This window comes from Rissa tridactyla, chromosome 9, assembly GCF_028500815.1.
Source record: "Rissa tridactyla isolate bRisTri1 chromosome 9, bRisTri1.patW.cur.20221130, whole genome shotgun sequence".
Lineage (NCBI taxonomy): Eukaryota > Metazoa > Chordata > Aves > Charadriiformes > Laridae > Rissa > Rissa tridactyla.
Genome location: NC_071474.1, coordinates 269,492 through 288,809, shown reverse-complemented (window position 1 = coordinate 288,809; position 19,318 = coordinate 269,492). Strand labels below are relative to the sequence as shown.

General features: G+C 40.8%; 1 protein-coding gene across 3 annotated transcripts in view; it reads left to right on the top strand.

Annotated features, from left to right (window-relative positions):
• IQGAP1 (IQ motif containing GTPase activating protein 1) overlaps positions 1–19,318 on the top strand; it is an 80,377-nt gene that overhangs the window by 46,685 nt on the left and 14,374 nt on the right. For all 3 annotated transcript variants that reach the window (XM_054213727.1, XM_054213730.1, XM_054213728.1), the window contains exons 19-37: positions 23–193; positions 1,307–1,390; positions 1,489–1,560; positions 1,674–1,743; positions 2,179–2,387; positions 3,405–3,560; positions 3,703–3,866; positions 5,006–5,230; positions 6,991–7,131; positions 7,224–7,308; positions 9,537–9,769; positions 10,563–10,695; positions 11,060–11,162; positions 12,036–12,171; positions 14,048–14,135; positions 14,560–14,772; positions 15,834–16,000; positions 16,912–17,034; positions 17,912–18,020. In XM_054213727.1, coding sequence (XP_054069702.1) covers positions 23–193; positions 1,307–1,390; positions 1,489–1,560; positions 1,674–1,743; positions 2,179–2,387; positions 3,405–3,560; positions 3,703–3,866; positions 5,006–5,230; positions 6,991–7,131; positions 7,224–7,308; positions 9,537–9,769; positions 10,563–10,695; positions 11,060–11,162; positions 12,036–12,171; positions 14,048–14,135; positions 14,560–14,772; positions 15,834–16,000; positions 16,912–17,034; positions 17,912–18,020 — 2,682 coding nt within the window. The remainder of the gene's footprint in view (positions 1–22; positions 194–1,306; positions 1,391–1,488; positions 1,561–1,673; positions 1,744–2,178; positions 2,388–3,404; positions 3,561–3,702; positions 3,867–5,005; positions 5,231–6,990; positions 7,132–7,223; positions 7,309–9,536; positions 9,770–10,562; positions 10,696–11,059; positions 11,163–12,035; positions 12,172–14,047; positions 14,136–14,559; positions 14,773–15,833; positions 16,001–16,911; positions 17,035–17,911; positions 18,021–19,318) is intronic.

Genomic DNA, 19,318 nt, shown 5'->3' with positions numbered 1-19,318 from the left:
TCTTACTGTAACATTAATTCAGAGCACCATATCTGGAGTCACTGCAGCATACAACCGAGAGCAGTTGTGGCTGGCCAATGAGAACCTGATTACGAAACTTCAGGCTTGCTGTCGAGGATATCTTGTTCGCCAGGAATTCAACTCAAGAATGAATTTTTTGAAGAAGCAAGTACCAGCAATCACTTGCATTCAGGTAATGACATCCTTTAATTATGTTTGGAACTTGTACTCTGCAATTGTTTTCTATACACAAGCTTATTGACAGGTTTTGTTCAATTCAAAGTTACAGCACACAATTGTCTTCATCTCATTTTGCAAATTATCTGAAGGCATTTGCTTCTCCCAACGAATTTTGGTGTATTATTTACTTTCCCATGTCATATATAATCAATAAAGTCTTCTCAGGCAGAATTGGAGAGAGAAAAAACTTAAGTGAGGAAGCTTTACTAATCATTTTATTATCAGATTTGGTGTTTTGGGAATAGGGCAGTGTGAAGCGTGTTGTATGTCTTTATGGCGATAATACCACGTGATGAATTACTACTGCCATTCCTCATGAATTGAAGAGAAACATCATGGTTTTCAGTATTCCTGAGTAAATTCAAATTTGTCCAGGGATTTGGAGGATTGAGGACCTGAAAAGAGATGGTGTGATAATTCAGTGTGAGGATGGGCTCGTTTGCAGGAGAACAATGAAAAAATATTTCTCTGGTGTTGTAACTGAAATGCGTGCAAATGAAATAGATGCTTTGCGTCTATTACCACTCTATTATTTGAGCAGTATATGTGTGTTTTGTTTCTGCCTAAGTAGCACACCCTACTTTTTTGAAAAAAAAAAAAAAAAAAAAAAACCCACAACAAAACCCCAAAAACCATTCCCAGCTCATTAAAATAACACTCTCTTTAAGTGTAGTCGAACCCCTTGCCTAATCCGTTCCAAGTAGCAGTGAGTCTGTTCTGAAGGCTTGTAATGTTCCATCACTGTTCTCGTCAGCAGCCGTGTCTAATGCACGATCCTTATGTAGAACAGTTTCTGTCAACTTGACTGTTTAACTGTGTCCTTGATTTCTAACTGTACTTCAGAAGGCCCAGGCTTTTCACGGGGTAATTTCAAGTCTCTCATGATTACAGTTGAAACGGTTAATGCTTCACGCTCTATATCTCTTGATAAGATAAGAGTGTCTTCCTCACATTTTACTTAGCCAAAATGGAAGTTGGAAACTGAGTAGCAGAAAGAAGCTCAGGTTTGTAATTACTTCTCTCTAATTAGAAAAGTAAAGTCAATGCACCTATTCTCTGTTTTCAGTCCCAGTGGCGTGGCTACAAGCAGAGGAAGGCATATCAAATCCGTTTGGATTACCTGCGAGCACAAAAGGACCAAGTAGTGAAGGTAGTGAAAGCTTCCTGTTGACTTTTTTGGTAAACCTCTTGGATAGTGAACTTTATAGGAAAGGTTTTTATCTGAGTGTTTTGGTTACCCTTCTATAGATTCAGTCAATGACCAGGATGTATCAAGCCAGAAGACGTTACAGAGATCGTCTGCAGTATTTCAGAAACCACGTAAGAGGCTATCTTGTTAAATGAATTCCGTATCTGACTTTTGCACTCTTTCCAGAATGAGGTCATGTGGGTTTTTTTGTTTTTTTTTGTTTGTTTGTTTTTTTAAATTCTAGATAAATGATGTAATAAAAATTCAAGCCTTTATCCGAGCAAACAAAGCACGAGAAGACTACAAAACCCTCAGTAAGTATTGCCAAGAGGATAAAATGTGCCTTGAATCCCTATTTGCGAGGGATGTTGCTAGTGTGATCTATAACATCAAGTCAGTTTTGAAGAGAGATTGTGATGATGGTGGTAGGGCAGTGTGGAGAGTAGGTAGTTCTTGAGGCTGAAGGAAAACTTGATTCCACCTGTTGCTTTTGCTGCTGGAAAAATAGAGTTGTGTCTTTGCGGTTAACTTTGGCGGTGTGGACTAAGCTAGGCTGATGCTGACTTCGTTCTTTACTGTTTGCTTCTCTCGTGATTTACTCAAAACAAGAAATTCAAAATGTCAGAAACTGTTTAGACAAGGTGATGGCTAATTTTATTCTGACTGCTCCTTGATGTGCTTTTTAAACATAGATAAAGCATATATTTACTCTATTTCCTGTCCCCTGATGTTTTCTTGCCTATTTTTAGTTAATGCTGAAAACCCACCTATGGCTGTTGTTCGGAAATTTGTCCACTTGCTCGATCAGAGTGACCAAGATTTTCAGGAGGAGCTTGAGCTAATGAAACTGCGTGAGGAAGTTGTAACCTTGATCCGATCCAATCAGCAACTGGAAAATGACCTCAATCTCATGGACATCAAAATTGGGCTCCTTGTGAAAAACAAAATTACATTGCAGGTAGGAAATGTGCTGATGGGACTGATGGCAGACCAGCTACAGATTGAACTGAGCCCAGCGGCAGTTAGCATGGAGAGTTCCTGGCCTTGGCTGTCAGTTGCTCAGCCCAGTGAAAAACACTGCCTCAGACTTGAAGATTTTACTTCCAATACGTTCTTACTCCATTCCACTAATTTAGTATGTATCCCTAGAAAGAAAGTGTAGGAGGAGAAGAAACAAGACCTGAAACTAAAAAACACAAACACACACCAGACTATCTTGACCTAATGAATGCAACAGATTGTGTGTTTGAAGGCTTTGAGAGCTCTGTTTTGTTGCTCATTTGTGGTTAAACAAGTGGATGCCACAAGCTTGGCAGTGAGGCGGGTGATTTTGGAGGCAGGAGACATGCTTCTGCCACTTGGTGTTTGTTGTTTAAAGGAGGCCCCCTCTGTCACTTGGCTGACGTGATTAATTTCACAAAAAACCGCTTTTGCTGATACAGCATTGCCTTTTCTTCAGGCTGAAGTTCTAGTTAGCTTTTCGTTTGGTCCAGGATGGCATGACACTAGGCTCCTCCCAGTGTAAAATCTCAGTTGGTGTAGTGAGGTTAATCTCGAAAGGAGGCTGCAGCTTTTGGGCTAGTGCCTACAGTGAAAGGTGCTGTTGCTGTTGGAGTATGTAGGGGAAGCAAGCTATCTGAGTATGAAGCAGGATTTTTAGGTTTTAAGCCCAATTTAAAAAAGAAAACATTTTCAGGCATCTTCAGGATGCTACCAGCTCTGATAGTAATTGCTGCCAAGAGTGACTAACCTTTCTGGGGTTTCAGATAAATTCAGGAAGTCAGAGAAAAAGCAGAACATGTACTTCCAGTCAGAGAAATTGCTGCCATAGCGAATAATGCTTCACTTCAATAGCTCCAGGCATACATTGATGCTGCCTTTCCACATACAAGAGAAGCATCCTCTCTATTGCAATTTTCCAGTATTACCTGGTATAAAATACTTAATGGTATCTGTCCCTGTTGTCTCTTTCCAGGATGTTGTTTCTCATAGCAAAAAACTTACCAAGAAGAACAAGGAACAGCTTTCTGACATGATGATGCTGAACAAACAAAGGGGAGGCTTGAAAGCTTTGAGCAAAGAGAAGAGAGAAAAGCTGGAAGCCTATCAGCATCTGTTCTACTTACTTCAGGTAAGCAGCTTCTAACGCTGCTCGGTAACCTCTTGCCGTAGAGGCTTATGTGCTTATGCACTGCAGTTTTGAGCCACCATACTTCTTAGCGACACCGGCCTGTGTGGACATGCATGCTAAGTATTTTTTCTTCTTGTTGTAGACTAACCCAACCTACTTGGCCAAGCTGATTTTTCAGATGCCACAAAACAAATCCACAAAGTTCATGGATTCTGTCATCTTCACACTGTATAACTATGCATCCAATCAAAGGGAGGAATACCTGTTGTTGCGGCTTTTCCAAACAGCATTGCAGGAAGAGATCAAGTACGTGGTAGCATACGGCATGTTTTTCCTGTTGAATCAGTTCTGGCAATTTCTCAAATTGAGGCATTTTTCACATTGTGTCTCATGCTAATATTTAGATAATGCTAGACTTGTCTCTTTATTGTTGTCTTCCTGTTTCGTACCTGTTCTTAACGTAGGCTCTAAAGGAAGTGTTGAGTATGTCCATTGAGAATGAAGGCCTTTTACTTCAGATTTTACTGCTCAGCATGCCAGCTACTTTTAATCTGATGCAGTCATCCGAAAATTCAGTCTAATCTCAATTATCCAGTGTCTGATTCTAAACACCTCCAACAAACTGCAAACTCTGGCTTCACAAGCCAGGGAGAGAGCTACCACTAGGCTCTCTGGATTTCCAAAAGCTGATGAGGAGGCTGAAACCGAGAGGCTTTATTGTTTGGCATTTCTGTTTACTATCAGTGTTAGAACTCTGGCTATCCTCAGGCATGTTTTGTTGATCAGTTGGGCCTTAGGAGCTCAGTGTTACATGACTTCAGTTCTTTACAATGTAGAGCTGCACAACTTGCTGTGAAGAATATGCAATAAAATTTTTGAGAAACTATTCTTTAAGCATGAAGATGGTATATGCCCTGAAACAAGTAGCTTCTGAAAGAAAGTTTTTTCCCCTTAAATTCATGCTTGGAATAGTAGTCCAGGGAAATGTAGCTGCTATGTTCTCCACTGCTGTATTTCTCATAGAAGTATACTAGGAGTGGCTTTTGTTGTCAATTGCCTGTTTTCTTATTTTAAATACTGGAAGAACCTACTGTTCTTTTTCTTCTTTGTATAAAACATGCTCTGTTTCCTTTGTATTTTTGAATTTGCTCTCAAATAGAACAGTACAGTTGGATTTCTGTTGTCGTTGAGATGACTACTAGCATGTCACATCGGAATTTCTAAACAGAGGTCCTAAGTTTCTTGCCTCATCTGTCTTGAGAAATGTTCCAGTATTGTTCTTATACAGTGTCGTAGTCTATTGCTGTATCGAGATTTTAGTACAAATCCATAACTTGTTTCATGAGGGTGATGCTCTTTAACAGTTTGATTTAAGCCAAGAAATGTACTTAAAGCTGACAGAGTTATGCATACCTCATATTTCATATAGATTCTTTCTTCTTCAGATCAAAAGTAGACCAAATACATGAAATTGTGACTGGGAATCCTACTGTTATTAAAATGGTGGTTAGTTTCAACCGTGGTGCCCGTGGTCAGAATGCCCTGAGGCAGATCCTGGCACCGGTTGTGAAGGAAATCATCGATGACAAATCACTCAATATCAAAACTGATCCGGTGGATATTTACAAGTCTTGGGTTAACCAGATGGAGTCTCAAACTGGTGAGGCCAGGTATGGGAACTGCTACTACTGTGTTTTTCTAAACATTGCTCGGCTGCTTTGCACTGCTCTGTTAATCTTTACAGACCGTCCTTGGCTTCACTGCATGCATCTATCCGACTGATACCGGCTTTTCCGTTTCATCAAGATGGCTTTCATGCAGGAGTTCTAAAGATCATATTCTGGCTGAGGGTATTGAAAGGGAATCTCATTAGGAGATGGAAGAAGTGCTCTTTGGTGTTTGCCTATGTTGACTTGGTAATTAGCTATGATGTGCCCTCTAACCTAAAAGAAATCATGTTAAAAAAATAGTACTTGGGAATTGATTCTGTGTTAGTCTCTGTTCATGTTGTTTATAGCCTGTGCAAACTTAGGTACTATTGGCAAGCCAGCTGTCGTGGTTTAACCCCAGCCATCAGCTCGGACCATGCAGCCGCTCGCTTGCCCCCACCTCCCCCAGGAGGGTGGGGAGAAGAGGGAGAAAAGGAGGGGAAAGGGAAAGGAAACAAAACTTGTGGGTTGAGAGAAAGACAGTTTAATAGAACAATAAGGGAAACGGAAAACAACAGTAACAACAACAATAATATAAGGGCATAAGTCACTGACTGCCCAGTGAATTGACACCCTCCTGAGCGGTGATCCCGGATCCCCATGTACCAGCTAACCCCCGTTTATCTACTGAGCATGACTGGTATGGAATATTCCATTGGCCATTCCCTTGTTCTGCCTGTACTCCTCAGCTTCTATTGGAAGCAGAAAAGAGACCTTGAAAAGCATTAACATCGCCTAGCAACAACTCAAACAATATTCATTGTAGAAATTCCTTTCACAGCAATCACTAGAAAGAAAATTAACTCCTTCCTGACTGAAACCAGGACACCAACAAAACCTCTTTTGCTGGAGGAGAAGCATGACATTGCAGTTCTTCTATCCTAACATCTTTCTAATTAACATCAGCCACTGATGACAACTGGATTGTGCTAGATGGTTTTGTGTCATTCTGGTTTCTTTTTCTTCCAGCGCATGTGATATGCTAGAACTCAAGGTTTCTATTGTGGTGGGCTTTTTTTAACATACTTTAAAAAAAAAAAAAAAAGGCACCATACCAAATAAGTTTCCACATTCAAAGCAATCTGCAGTCATATATTTTGCCATACACCCAGTTCAAAATTCTGGATGTGTTAAAAATGTAGGTGAAGGTTTGTGTTCAGGTCCTTCTCTTTACGTAAGAATTAAGAGACGCTTTTACGAATTATCCGCTTCATCTGTCTGTCTTTACTGAAATACTCTGCAGTAATTTCAGCTGATGGAGAAAATGTAACAAAAAGCATTTGACACTGCTTCCCACCAGTAGCATGTTATATTGTTTTTTATGGATACTGTTCTAGCTTCTGGCTTGTGTCCAAGCTTTTATCATCTTAATGTTCAAGCGTGTGGCTTGCTTGTTCACTAATTTCTTTGCAGCTCAAAGTACCACTACATGTCACTGATGGCACTTTTTAACCTAATATGCATGTGTGCATGCTGTAAAAAAAAACCAAACAAACAGTTTTGAGTTAGCTGGGCCTTTTCTCACAGTGGCCATTGCAAGAGAGAGTAGAGAAAGTAAAAGAAGTCTTCAGCTCTTCCAGTGCCTGAAAGGTTGACTGAAGGCAGTGCACAGCTCTTGGCAGCCAAGTCAATATAAGGTTGTTTCTATGTTGAGCTAGAAACTCTTGAAGTATACTAGGCTGAGGAATACTCACCTTCATATGTTTGGCTTTTTCAAATAGCAAACTGCCGTACGATGTTACACCTGAACAAGCTCTAAATCATGAAGAGGTGAGGACGCGCCTGGATGCCTCAATCAGAAACATGAGGACAGTGACAGACAAGTTCCTGTCTGCCATTGTTAGCTCAGTGGACAAAATCCCGTGAGTCTGGTGTACCACAGTGTTATCCCTGAGAAGGTGGTGGTGGGTTAATGCTTGCAGCAGCCTTACTTGCCGTTTTCTTTCTCTTGAAGTTACGGAATGCGTTTCATTGCCAAGGTACTAAAAGACTCCCTGCATGAGAAGTTTCCTGATGCTGGCGAGGATGAGCTTCTGAAGGTGAGGATCTGAACGTCTTTGTGAATAATTGTCAGCCAAATTGGCTCTGACAAGTGCATCTCATTCTTCTCTGTTGTGTGTGGAGAGGAGTGAGTGTAAACCTATATAAAGCTTATACTTGTACAGATAGAAAATGTTTTACATGGGGCTTTTAATTGTGAGCTTCAAATACATCGCCTGAGAAGTAGTACGTTGTTCAGAAGGAGGTACCCTGTCGCTTCTGCTATGCTTTTTTAATATCTTGGGCATTTGGTCCTTTAGGTTTCTTGACTTGGGGTACTCTTGCTCCTAGAAAGTAAACCTTGTGTTTGCTGGTATGGTCACAGCCAGCTGCTCCTTTCCTAAAGAGACAATGTCAAGTTAAAAAGGCTGTATGCAAAATTCTGATATTCCTAATTCCCCCCTATCTGTAACACCCTGGGATGTTTTGACAGCAACAGGCAGAGTCACTTTCCATGATGTCCAGTCAGTTTTTTATTTTGCGTTTCAATAGCGTTGGAGAACTAAAAGGATCCTAATAGTAGGCACTCTGAGTATAGCTTTGGGGTTTTCATTTAAATTTCTTTAGTTTTATGGCTTTTGGTAATTGTGAAGGCCTCTAGGTCCATGAATGCGTTGCTTGTTAATAAAACAAAGTTTGGATCTTAGAATGCTTGACAACGTCTCTTTAAACTTCTCTGCCTCTGCTTCATTACAAAATAATTGCCAATCTGAATGCTGTTTTCTTCTCTCTTCTAGTTCTGTGCTTTCCCATTCTGAGGCATCGATTCTTTCTATGCAGGTGAATTAATTTATTCCATCTGTAAATTTAGGTGGAAAACTGAGGTTTTCATTAATCCTCATGGAAACAATGTAACTGTCCACATGAAAGTCAAAACTGCAGTTGCATGCAATGGCTTCTCGTAGATTTTCTTTTTTTTTTAGCAACAAAGCTCCCCATATACTGTTCTTCTCCTCCCCCTCAATTTTGCAAGTTATTAATACAATTTCTTTCATAGATGCATTTTCTTATTACTTGTAGTAAACAGCTTTGACTGTTGTCATCCCATGATAAACTCTGTGAGAGCACAGCAGGGGCTTGCATGAAACAGTTGTCACAAAAATGACCTCACTGGAAGCGCTTCGTAATTTCTGGGGCTGCTCAGCAATGGCTAGATTTTTTCTCTCTGTTCCCAGCTGTTTGTTCAGACCCCAATCTCTTCCATGCGTTTAAGTCACATGGCAAGCAGGTGAAGCCAAGATTCAGTGACCGGGCCCTCTGCAAATTTCCGTGAACCACCAGAAAGTACTAGAGCATGCGGTGTGAGGACTATCGCTTTACATTGGCATGTTGGGTTAATTCCTTTTCATTGCTGGAATTATTTTTGGCAAAATATCAAATATGGGTTAGAAGTATATTTGTGAGCGTATGGATAATGTGACGTCTTTATTTTTGGTTCCTTGACATTTATTGCTGCTCACATTTGACTAAGTAAATTGGATTTGGAAGTGTCAAATGCCATTCATCTTCTGTACTTCTGATTTTCTTACCTCTAGATTAAATGGTTTCTCACTTACTCTTGCTAACTTGTAAATGGGGTCTGTGCCTGAAAATGTTGCTGGCTTATTGAAGAATTATTCTGAAAGAGAAGAGGGCTTTGGAGAAGGAATGGAAAGTAGTTTCCTCAGTTTATCTTCTTGGTGTGACATGCTTCCTCACCGTTTTTGCTTTGTTGGAGATGGCAGACGATTCTGCATGCTTCTCTAAGAATTATCACTTGTTCCGTATTGAAACTGCGTTACTGGGTTCCTCTGTACCATGATAGTTCTGCTCTCTGTTAGACTAACTCAGTTGTGTTTAATTCTCCTTATAGATTGCCTCATGCTCATACGAGTAGTCCGTTGGTAACTTGTAATATCTCCTGTCCATACATTTTTAAGCTAAAGTTTTAAATCTTTATGCATAGGAACATCTGCTGCTGTATTGTCCTGTGACTAGTAGTGCTCAGTCTTCCCTCTTTGTGTTGACCATCCTATTGCATCTTAATGGTTTTTTTTTTTTTTTTTTAACACTGTAGATAGTATGTGCTTGTATACAGCAGCACAGCAGAACCTTTATCTTGGAAGAGGCCTCTGGCTTACAAGAAAACAACTTACCAAAGCACAGTCAGAGTAGTTTTCAATAAAATTCAATTGGGTCCTATACCATTGTTTCTTGATGTGTTTCTTCTCTACTCAACTTTTCCCAGATTGTTGGCAACTTACTCTATTATCGCTACATGAATCCAGCCATTGTCGCACCAGATGCGTTTGACATCATTGATCTTTCAGCTGGAGGTCAGCTGACCACGGATCAGCGCAGAAACCTCGGCTCCATTGCGAAGATGTTGCAGCATGCTGCATCCAATAAGATGTTCATGGGAGACAACGCACACCTAAGCATCATTAATGAATACCTGTCACAGTCATACCAGAAATTCAGGTAGAAGACCGTAGCTAATTAAGATGGGAAGTTTGGCAGAGGGTAACATTGCAAGTAAAAAGGGCTAATAATAGATTTTAAATATGATAAATTCTGTCTCTAATATGCAGTCTGTTGAAAGTAAGAGATTGCACTCCAGACTGCCATGAGCATCAGTGACAATGGCAGATAAAATGCGTACCTGGAATTTATGAACAGTACATTGTATGTTAATGAGTTTATCAAGTCAAGTATTCTGACTTGGGAGTTTCCAGAATAAAGGTTACTTCTGCATATGTTTATTGTGATACTTGGGACGTGGACAGCTAGAATGGATATACATTCCTCTGTCCCATGTAAACCCTGGCTCCACATGAAAACTCAGTGGTGCTCAGGAATAAAGCAGGTTGGTGTTCAGCTGTTCATATAGTTGAAGTAAGCTTTTGTTCAAGAATTGTCATCTTATACCTCTCATGTTTTGGAAGAAAGAAGACCAGAGATTGGTGGGAGCAAGGGGTGTTACTGCAGTGGAGGCAGGAGGATGTGTGAACGAAGTCACCGGAGCCATAGACTAGTCCTGTGACTGCTGAAAATGAGCCAACGTCAACATGGCCGATATCAATAATCAAATTTACTAGGTTACTTCTGATGTGTTAAAAATCAGAAGCTGACAAAACCGTAGTATGTTGTAATGTAGCATAGTTTAAAGAAGAGAGACTACGCTTGGGATTGTCATGGGGAGTTAATGCTCTTGATATATCACGTGGCTCTCGGGGTCATACTGATTCTTCTTTTCTCCTCCTTTTCTCTAAAGACGTTTTTTTCAGGCTGCCTCTGAGGTTCCTGAATTGCAGGATAAATTCAATATTGATGAATATTCTGATTTGGTCACTCTCACTAAACCTGTTATTTATATTTCTATTGGTGAAATCATCAATACACACACTGTAAGTATACATCGGTCACAGTTGCTCCTTATAAGCAGTGCTGACTGAGAGAATGCTGCTTCTGGCTGAAATGCAAAGTTACCAAATACAAGGCTGAAAGTTGTCTTTTGATTGTAGTGTGCAAGAGGTTGTCAGTTTATAGAATTTGCCTTGTGGCCTTTCTAAGTTTATTTGCAAGTATTTGAGTATGTGATATCGGCACGTCTTTGAATGTTGATGTTGCTGCTTTGGCGTTCAGTGAAATAAGATCTTTTTCTAAAAGATACCGACTCAAAGTAATGTAATTTCTAGAATTACTCAAAGTAAGTAATGTCTAGAAAAGGTTGTACTATTAACAACATAAATGTTCTTTCTGTTCATCTAGTTGCTCTTAGACCACCAAGATGCAATTGCTCCTGAGCACAACGATCCAATTCACGAGCTGCTGGACGATCTTGGAGAGGTTCCTACAATTGAGTCCTTAATAGGTAGTGTAGTTTATTGTACTTCAGAAATACGTGATATTACCTTAAATTATATGAAGTGCGGTAAAGAAACTATCTAAGGAATCATCACAGGTTGTTTGGGAGGATGCACTCTAAAAAGCAGCAGCAAATTTTTTCCACTGTATTATCTCTGACTGCAGAATTTGTTACCCTGGAAAAAAAAGGGGTTCTTCCTCTTCTTCTCCCCAGCCCCTCACCTCACCCCACTTCAGAAGTTTCTAGAAGGCAAATGGATATTTTGACATGTTTTCTTTGTTCCATTACGCTGGAGCCAGTTTTCTCTGTGAGTGTGTGTGTGTGTGTGTGTGTCGCTCTGTCCCAGTTGTTTGCAGAGATCTGTCCTCCCTTCTGGCCATCTGTATGCGTTCCTTTCAGAGTGCGGTAATAAGTGTATTAAATGACGCGTGTATTAAGCGGACACAGTTTTTTGGTTCGTTTGCCAACAAGGACTTCACTCTTAGCTTGGAAGATTTATTCTAGTGAGGGCACGAACATAGAGGAGGCACAGTCATATTTTTATTTATGTAGTATTTTTGGCAGGTCAGCTACTCTTCTCAGTAGAACGTGAGATGCTGGGATACAGTCTGGAATACACATACATCTTTGAGGCATACAAACTAGTGATTTTGTGGTGCCTTTCTGGACAGCGCATTCTCTCAGTTTTGTGAAGAAAAAGTCTGTAACATGTTCAAGGTGATGTTTGTAAAAGCTGTTTTTGGCTTTTGTAGTGTCCTTTTGACAGTATAGGGAACTATAGTTTTCCTGTGGTCTGTTATGTAGGGAAAACTTACAAAGCTCTGGCAGTCAAGAACGTAAAGAATACTGTTTAATCTATCTACTCTTTCTGCTTGGCAGGGGAAGGGTCGGGCAATGTTAATGACCCCAACAGGGAAATGCTAGCAAAGACAGAGGTTTCTCTCACGCTCACTAACAAATTTGATGTTCCTGGTGATGAGAATGCAGAGATGGATGCGAGGACGATTCTGTTGAAGTAAGTGAGGGGGTAACTACCTGTTAGGTTTCTCAAGAGAATGAGGAACCTGAATTTTCACAGTTAATCTGCATGTGAAAATAAGAGCATTGAAGTGTAATTTAAGCAAACGTGGGACTGTTACTCCAAATACGCTGAGCTTGTAGCCATGTCCTTGCAATGCTGTGGCTGTTAAATTTGTTCCTGTTAGTTCTTTGTCACTGTTGAATTTGCCATTCTTTAAAAGTCTATCTTGGATGGTTGTGGAGGGGAAAACTACCAGAAAAGAAAAGTTTCTTGATGTGAGCGAGTGTAACGGCAGCAGTTGGATTTGCCTACATGTGTAAAATTTGTAAAGATTACCTTAAACAATTGAGTTTTAACTCTGAAGTTTATTAACGTAAAACTTAGATGAATCAATATTTACGTTGCCTATATAATGCCCCATGCAAATGTTTTCAATAGCATATGTGTGAAATTTTAAGGGTAACTAAATGTCCAGTGTATGTGAATAACATTCCATTGCTACATGCGCTAGTTCCTGCAGAATTAGCTTCTTTATGCGGCTGTTGAGCAGACAACGTCTGTATCCTGTTAGCGAAGCGGGAGACGATGGTAACGATACTCTCCCTGTCGCTTTCCCCTGTCTGTGGGAGATATCTTCATAGGATATTTGCCACTCTCCTATTTTGGTTTATGCTGCGGTCCGCTTCTCTCTGCGCTTGCTGTCCCCCACACCTGACTCTTAATAGACGAAGACTAATAGCCTCTGGGAGATAGAGGTATTATTAGCCTAACGGAAGGAGAGCAGTAGACTGTCAGGGATTTCGTTATTGCAAGACTCTTTGTGCCAGGGAATTTAGTACTAATATTGATCTGTGGCCAATTTTAAGCAAATCCCTGTTGCTGAGATGTATAGAACAGCTACCTGACATTCGGATGCGTGTTTACCTGTTCTGATGCGTTTCTGCTCAGACGCTAGATATTTTAACTGAGAATTCTTCAGGTTAGCTTACACTTGGCCTAGACAGACCAGTGTTCTCCCAGAAGAAAATTTTGCCTCCAAAAATAACTTTAAAGTGACTGGCCTTCTCAAAAGATACATCAGTATTTCCCTACCCACCAGAAGAAGGTGACATTGATTTCAAAAGTGAAGATTTACCAGACGTGCTGGTGGTCATCTAAGTTGTGATGAGGGTGATGGGTGATGAGGAAGGTGTGCACGTGATGTGCTTTGTGTGATGCCAGAAATAATTCCAGTCTGATGTGAAGCACTGAAGGCGCTATTTGGTTTCATGGTGTAGCTCAAGGACAGAATTGCCTCAAAACAGGCACTGACTGTGATTAAATTGCAGGTGAGATCAAGGAACAACACTGTCTGTCACCAGATTGGAGTCAGGGATCTGCTTTGGCTCAGTTACCTTACACATAAGAAAATGGTCCCGTGGAGATTTTTCATACCCGTTACAAAGCACTGAAGTGCGCTTCTGAATAGATAATACTATAGACTTTTTCTGGCTGCAGAAATTCACTGTTGCTGCTACCTGCTTTACCTTTCAGCTTGGAATCGCAGCTTGTGTGGTCCACATGGCAGTACTGGGGCTGCCCTGGGATGTATGGGTAACATACACTCCCATGCTCCCATTCCCTGGGGAGCAAATCCTATGTACTACATAGATGAACCTTTCAGGGAACCAGTTGCTGATAACGATGTCAAAAAAGCAAAGTGCTTCTCAGGGTTCTGGTCTGCTCTAGTGTATGACTACCTAAGCACGCATCCAGTGATAATCTGACTTCAGGTAAATCAGTAATCTTGGTATTATTGCATAATAGAGTAGTATTAAAGGTCTTTCAGCTTAAAGTTTTTTTTCTCCTGTTCCCGTTGATTTCTTTGCAGCACAAAACGTTTAATTGTTGACGTGATCCGCTTTCAACCAGGGGAGACGCTGACTGAGATCTTGGAAACGCCAGCTACCTCAGAGCAAGTATGAAGTTGTTTACCTGTGTTGTTTTTAGACTAGGAAATTGTCACCTGTCTAGATGGATGTGGGTATACTTGGGAATCCGCATTTATGTATTGCACTGAAGCTGTCTCCATTGATGTTGGGGCAGTGTGTAACAATAATGAGGGGGGAAATATAATGGAAGTAAATCGTGTGTGTGAATCTTACTCCTTTGGTAGTTGCTAGAAACTATTCATCTAGGAGACAGTTTTAAACAGCAGGTAGGCTTCTGCTGGTTCACATATGTGGAACGTGTTCACCAAACATGGATTCACTGGAGTCAGTATGGGAATGACCAGGCAACACTCTTTATTCTATGTTATGCTGAAGGTCAGACAGTCTGCTTCTGGTTGTCACCTTAAAATTGATGCTTATGAACTTGTAATTTTTTGTTTTCTTTTTCTAGGAAGCGGAGCATCAAAGAGCTATGCAGAAACGGGCCATTCGTGATGCTAAAACTCCAGATAAGATGAAAAAATCTGTGTCTGTAAAGGAAGATGGCAACTTAAATCTTCAAGAAAAAAAAGACAAAATCAAGACAGGCCTGAAGAAGTTGGCAGAACTGGGTACAGTGAATGCAAAAAATAAATACCAGGAACTAATCAATGACATTGCAAAGGTATGCCAATTGATGGCTTCCTAGTAATCATAGTGGAGTTTTCCCAGAGTTTGCAGCATTGTGAAACTGGCATGAGTTTTCAGGAGGAGTAAGTTTTGTAGTAGCTAATTTACAGACATGAAGCCTACCTTTTGCTGCAATGTTTCCACTTCTCGGCATTTGAGAAGTCCTTTATTTTTATAGGATGCCTGTGTTGCCAGAATCTTGAGCACTTTCAGGAAAACTGTTGTAGCTTGGAGGGGGAGACCTGATGTGTGATCTTTTTTTTTTTTTTTTTTTTCTGCTCCTTTTCACTAATTTAAGTAGTGCCTCTACAAACTTACGTGCACAAGGACATTTTGCATGTAACTTAAAGGCATCCTAACCATTATTTTTATTTAAATGTACCCATTCAAGAATACCCAAATGATAAAGGAGGGAGCTAAGAAAAACTTGCAAAAGTGATCTAACACTGTTGTACATTGCTATGGTGATAGTGTATTTTCTATCGCATCTTTACAAAAAAAAACTATTCGGGAAATGTTATGTCTGTAAAGTGAATAATTAATTGCCTTTAGGGATCCGATTGGAAATAATCATACTGTCACCAATATGTATCAAAAATGAAAACAGAAGTTGACTTGAACACATCCTGGTTTTTTTGTTCAGGTATTAAGGTATCGTATGCTTAAAAATGGCAGACTAACAAAGAAAGATGAGGAAGTCTGTGCACTGCTATGGTTATAGAGCTTGATTTGTAAGATACCTTTCCTACCTAGCGGTGGCAAAAATTGTTGTCTGCCACACATACGATCAGTGCTCACACTAGTCATTGCAACTAGGCCAGCAATGAAGTTTGAAATCAACTGCTGTGTTGAGTTGGTTAGTTCCAAAAATAGTCCACACAGAGAAGAAGTGGTGATGCTTAAACTGGGGCAGGTGCAACTGAGTGCTCCAGCTTGTAGCACAAAGCAAGACTAAGCAAAAACAAATGGTGCGATTCAAGTACTCTGCTCTGGGCTTAAGCAACTGGAGAGCTCAAATGCCTGTTAAGCGTCTGCCTGTCTTTCTCTGTGGTGTAGGATATCCGAAATCAGCGTAGATACCGTCAGAGAAGAAAGGCGGAGCTGGTGAAACTGCAGCAGACATACAGTGCCTTGAACTCCAAAGCCACTTTTTATGAGGAACAAGTGGATTATTACAAAAGCTACATCAAAACCTGCTTGGATAACCTGGCCAGCAAGGGCAAGTAAGTATCTCGGGACTGTGCCCTGGCCCTGGAAGTGTTTCTTACAGAAAGCACATGTAGGTTGTTGCTAAGAAGAATCGTAATGCCATCTGCTCAAGGCTCCTTTGCTAAGCTCTTTACCGCAACGATAGTTCTAGGAAAAAGGTGTCAGCAGTGGTGGGAAAATGCGGGGAGAGAGCAGTGCCCCGAATGGTTTGAGAAAGACATACTTGAAAGAATTTTGGTCCCTCTGGGAGAGGGCAGTATAGAGGGTCAGTGGGAATAAAGCAGGTTGCCCAGGTAGTGCACGTTCTGCTCAGTCAATCTGCCTTGTCATCCTTTCTAGGAGCAGAGAATGAAAATAACATAGTTATCTTCAAGGAAAGCATTGATCGCATATTGTCCTCTTTTGATCCTGAATGGAGTCAGTTGTCGTAGTGCAAGACCATTCAGATTTTCCTGAAAAAAAAAATAATAAATGTCTTCCTCCCCAGTGAGACGTGGGAAGACCAACTACTAGCGAAAACTGAGGCAAGAAAGTTGTTGAGTAATCTCAGACTCTTCTCCATGTCACTTGTCACCAGATCCTCTTTTGCCTAATGACAAATGGTACTGCTTATTATGAAGTACCATGTGGTTATATTTGGGGGGGGTGGGGTTTGTTGATTGGTTTTTGTTTTGTTTTTTTTTTTTTTTTTCCTTCTCCTGTAGCATAAGAGTTATAGTAGAAAATCAAAGATTGATCTGAGCTACAAGCGCCTGTGTAGATAAACTCACTAGTAGAAATACCTCATCTACCAGCTGCATTAGTTATAGTTTATTAGCTATACTGGTTCTATCCCCTCATCCAAATAGGAATAAATATTTGCTGTCTGAAATCTCTTTACTCGTTTGACTGATCATCTTGTTTGGTTGTTTTTTTTTTTTTGCAGAGTCTCTAAGAAACCTCGGGAGATGAAAGGCAAAAACAGTAAAAAAATTTCTCTAAAATATACAGCAGCTCGACTTCATGAGAAGGGAGTGCTTTTAGAGATCGAGGACCTGCAAGGTAACCAGTAAGTATCCTTTTAAAACTCTTCAGAGCTAAATAACCTTCTTGGAGCAAGAGGAAAACAGGTATGTTAAATTCTTGTCTCTTTCTTCAAACTAGTCTAGGCGCTGGCAATTGAGGAACAGAAGCTCGGAGATTTGTTTGAGATCGTGACAGATTGTCTTGCGATTTTGTTCTTGGAATTTAGCATTGTTGGTAGAGTTAGCTACTACAGCTGAAGAAATTACTTTGGTGATATAGGCTGGTATGCCTAGGGACAGGAAACATTGCAAGTTCTCTTTTTTTTTTTCCTGGTAGAAGTGAAAGCACGTCTTTGATTGAGAAGTGTAACAGGATTTAAACATGTCATCCTCTTCCCATCCGCCCCTTCCCTGTCACCCCCAGAGTCATGGAGGGGTACCTCCTCAGAATTGCTACTATGGTTAATAGCTCTCATTGTTAGAAAATGAACTTAATGCTAGCTTGAGTTTGTCCAGCTGCAGTTTGCTAGCCTTGAGAACTTGGTGTATGTTCTGTGGAATACAGAGAAGCTGCCTGTTACTAGAATTTTTTTCAACCCCGAATCATATTTTGTGCTTTGCGCTAAATGAGGCATGGATGTGCAGCACTAAAGTAAACTGTTTAGACTGCAGGGGCTAAATTGACATGTTTCCTACCATGCTTGTGTGAAGATGCGATCTACTGGACATAGAATCTGCTAGGCTTCCATTCTTTGTTATGTTGAGTCTGGTCGGCTTTTAGGATCTCATTCCAAACGGGGATGCAGAATAAAGACTTAAGAATAGAATTCTTAAAAATTTATCTTCAGATTTTATCTTGTACATTCTCTTCCTGTTTCAGTAGGAATTACATGTTTGATAAGGAACTGTGGTTTTTCATAGGTTTAAAAACGTGATATTTGAAATCAGTCCAACAGAAGAAGTAGGAGATTTCGAGGTAAAAGCAAAATTCATGGGGGTACAGATGGAAACCTTTATGTTACATTATCAGGTAAGAACTGTCCTATTTAATAGTGGCATGTAAGTTCTGCTTGCCAGACTCTTCATCAACATAATAACGACATGTTTTCTGCCTGAACAGTCTGAAAAATGCTCTCAAAAACAACCCATTTGTTGCAGACGAAACAGATGCAATGCAAACGGGAGATTTCAGACTACTTCTGTTTCTTTACTGATGAAAGCCTGATAGCCGGTCTGTGTTCTTAGTTACACTTACATGTACACACACAAAACAAATGCATGCATATTCAACCGCTTCCTGCTTACAGCAGAGAGATGGGGACTCTGTGGCAGCAGTCAGCTGGGCTTGGATGTGGTGGCTTCAGTCGGTTGTGACGTATTCTTTCTGCCACTATACACTTACTGGTTTCTTCAGATGTACAGTTCTTAAGAGTCCTCAGCCTTTACTTAGGCCAGGCTACCAGAACAGGCGTACTGACTGACCTTTTCCCAAACAGTTCCCTGTTCTTCTTCCCACGCCAGTACTGTTGTGTCTGGTGTCTCCACCCCCTTCTTCCACTTCTGCCCCTGCCCACCCAACTTGGGCATCATTAGATTTGTTAATCTTGGATGCCTCAGGGGTCTCAAAACAGGTTGTGCGCAGGAGCACCTTGCATTGCAGTAAGTCCATGCCACCTGACTAGGAGGGGGACGCTGTCTCATGCAGCCCATTCCTGTGCTCTGAGAACTCCCTTGGTTCATTCCAGCCCTAATCCATCAGAGCTGGTCACAAACTTCCTGGTTCTTGGGGCTCCCCAAGGTCGCTCAGGCACGTGTGTTACCATACCACTATGCCTTTGTAGCACTGCTTTGCAGAAAAAGCAGATGTTCTGGGAGGACAGCAACGAGGGAACTGCTGTCGGTCATCCAAGTATAGCATTAACGGTGGCATCAGTTAAAAAGACTTGCATTGCTACAGCCAACACTTTTACAGAAAGCATGAGAAATAGCTTTATGGTTGTTTACTCCAGCATCGCCTGGGCTGGACAGCTGCAGGAGCCAGGTTTGGATTTTGGAACGCACACAACGTTTCCCTGCAGTAGCACTACCTGAGCGCCTTCTCCAGTGTGTATTGTTCAACAGCGGGCTTGCTGAAAGAAACTCATTGCTGAGATAAATGAGTGCAGGGAGCCCTGTTGCTCTGTCGGGTGCATCGCTGACAAGAGCAAAGCATAACTAGAAATAGTGCCTATATAAATGCCTGAGAGACTGAATCAGCATAGTCCTAATCACATAGTCCTAACAGAGATGCTATTTCTTTCTCTGCCCTAGATTGCAGTGATGTAAACC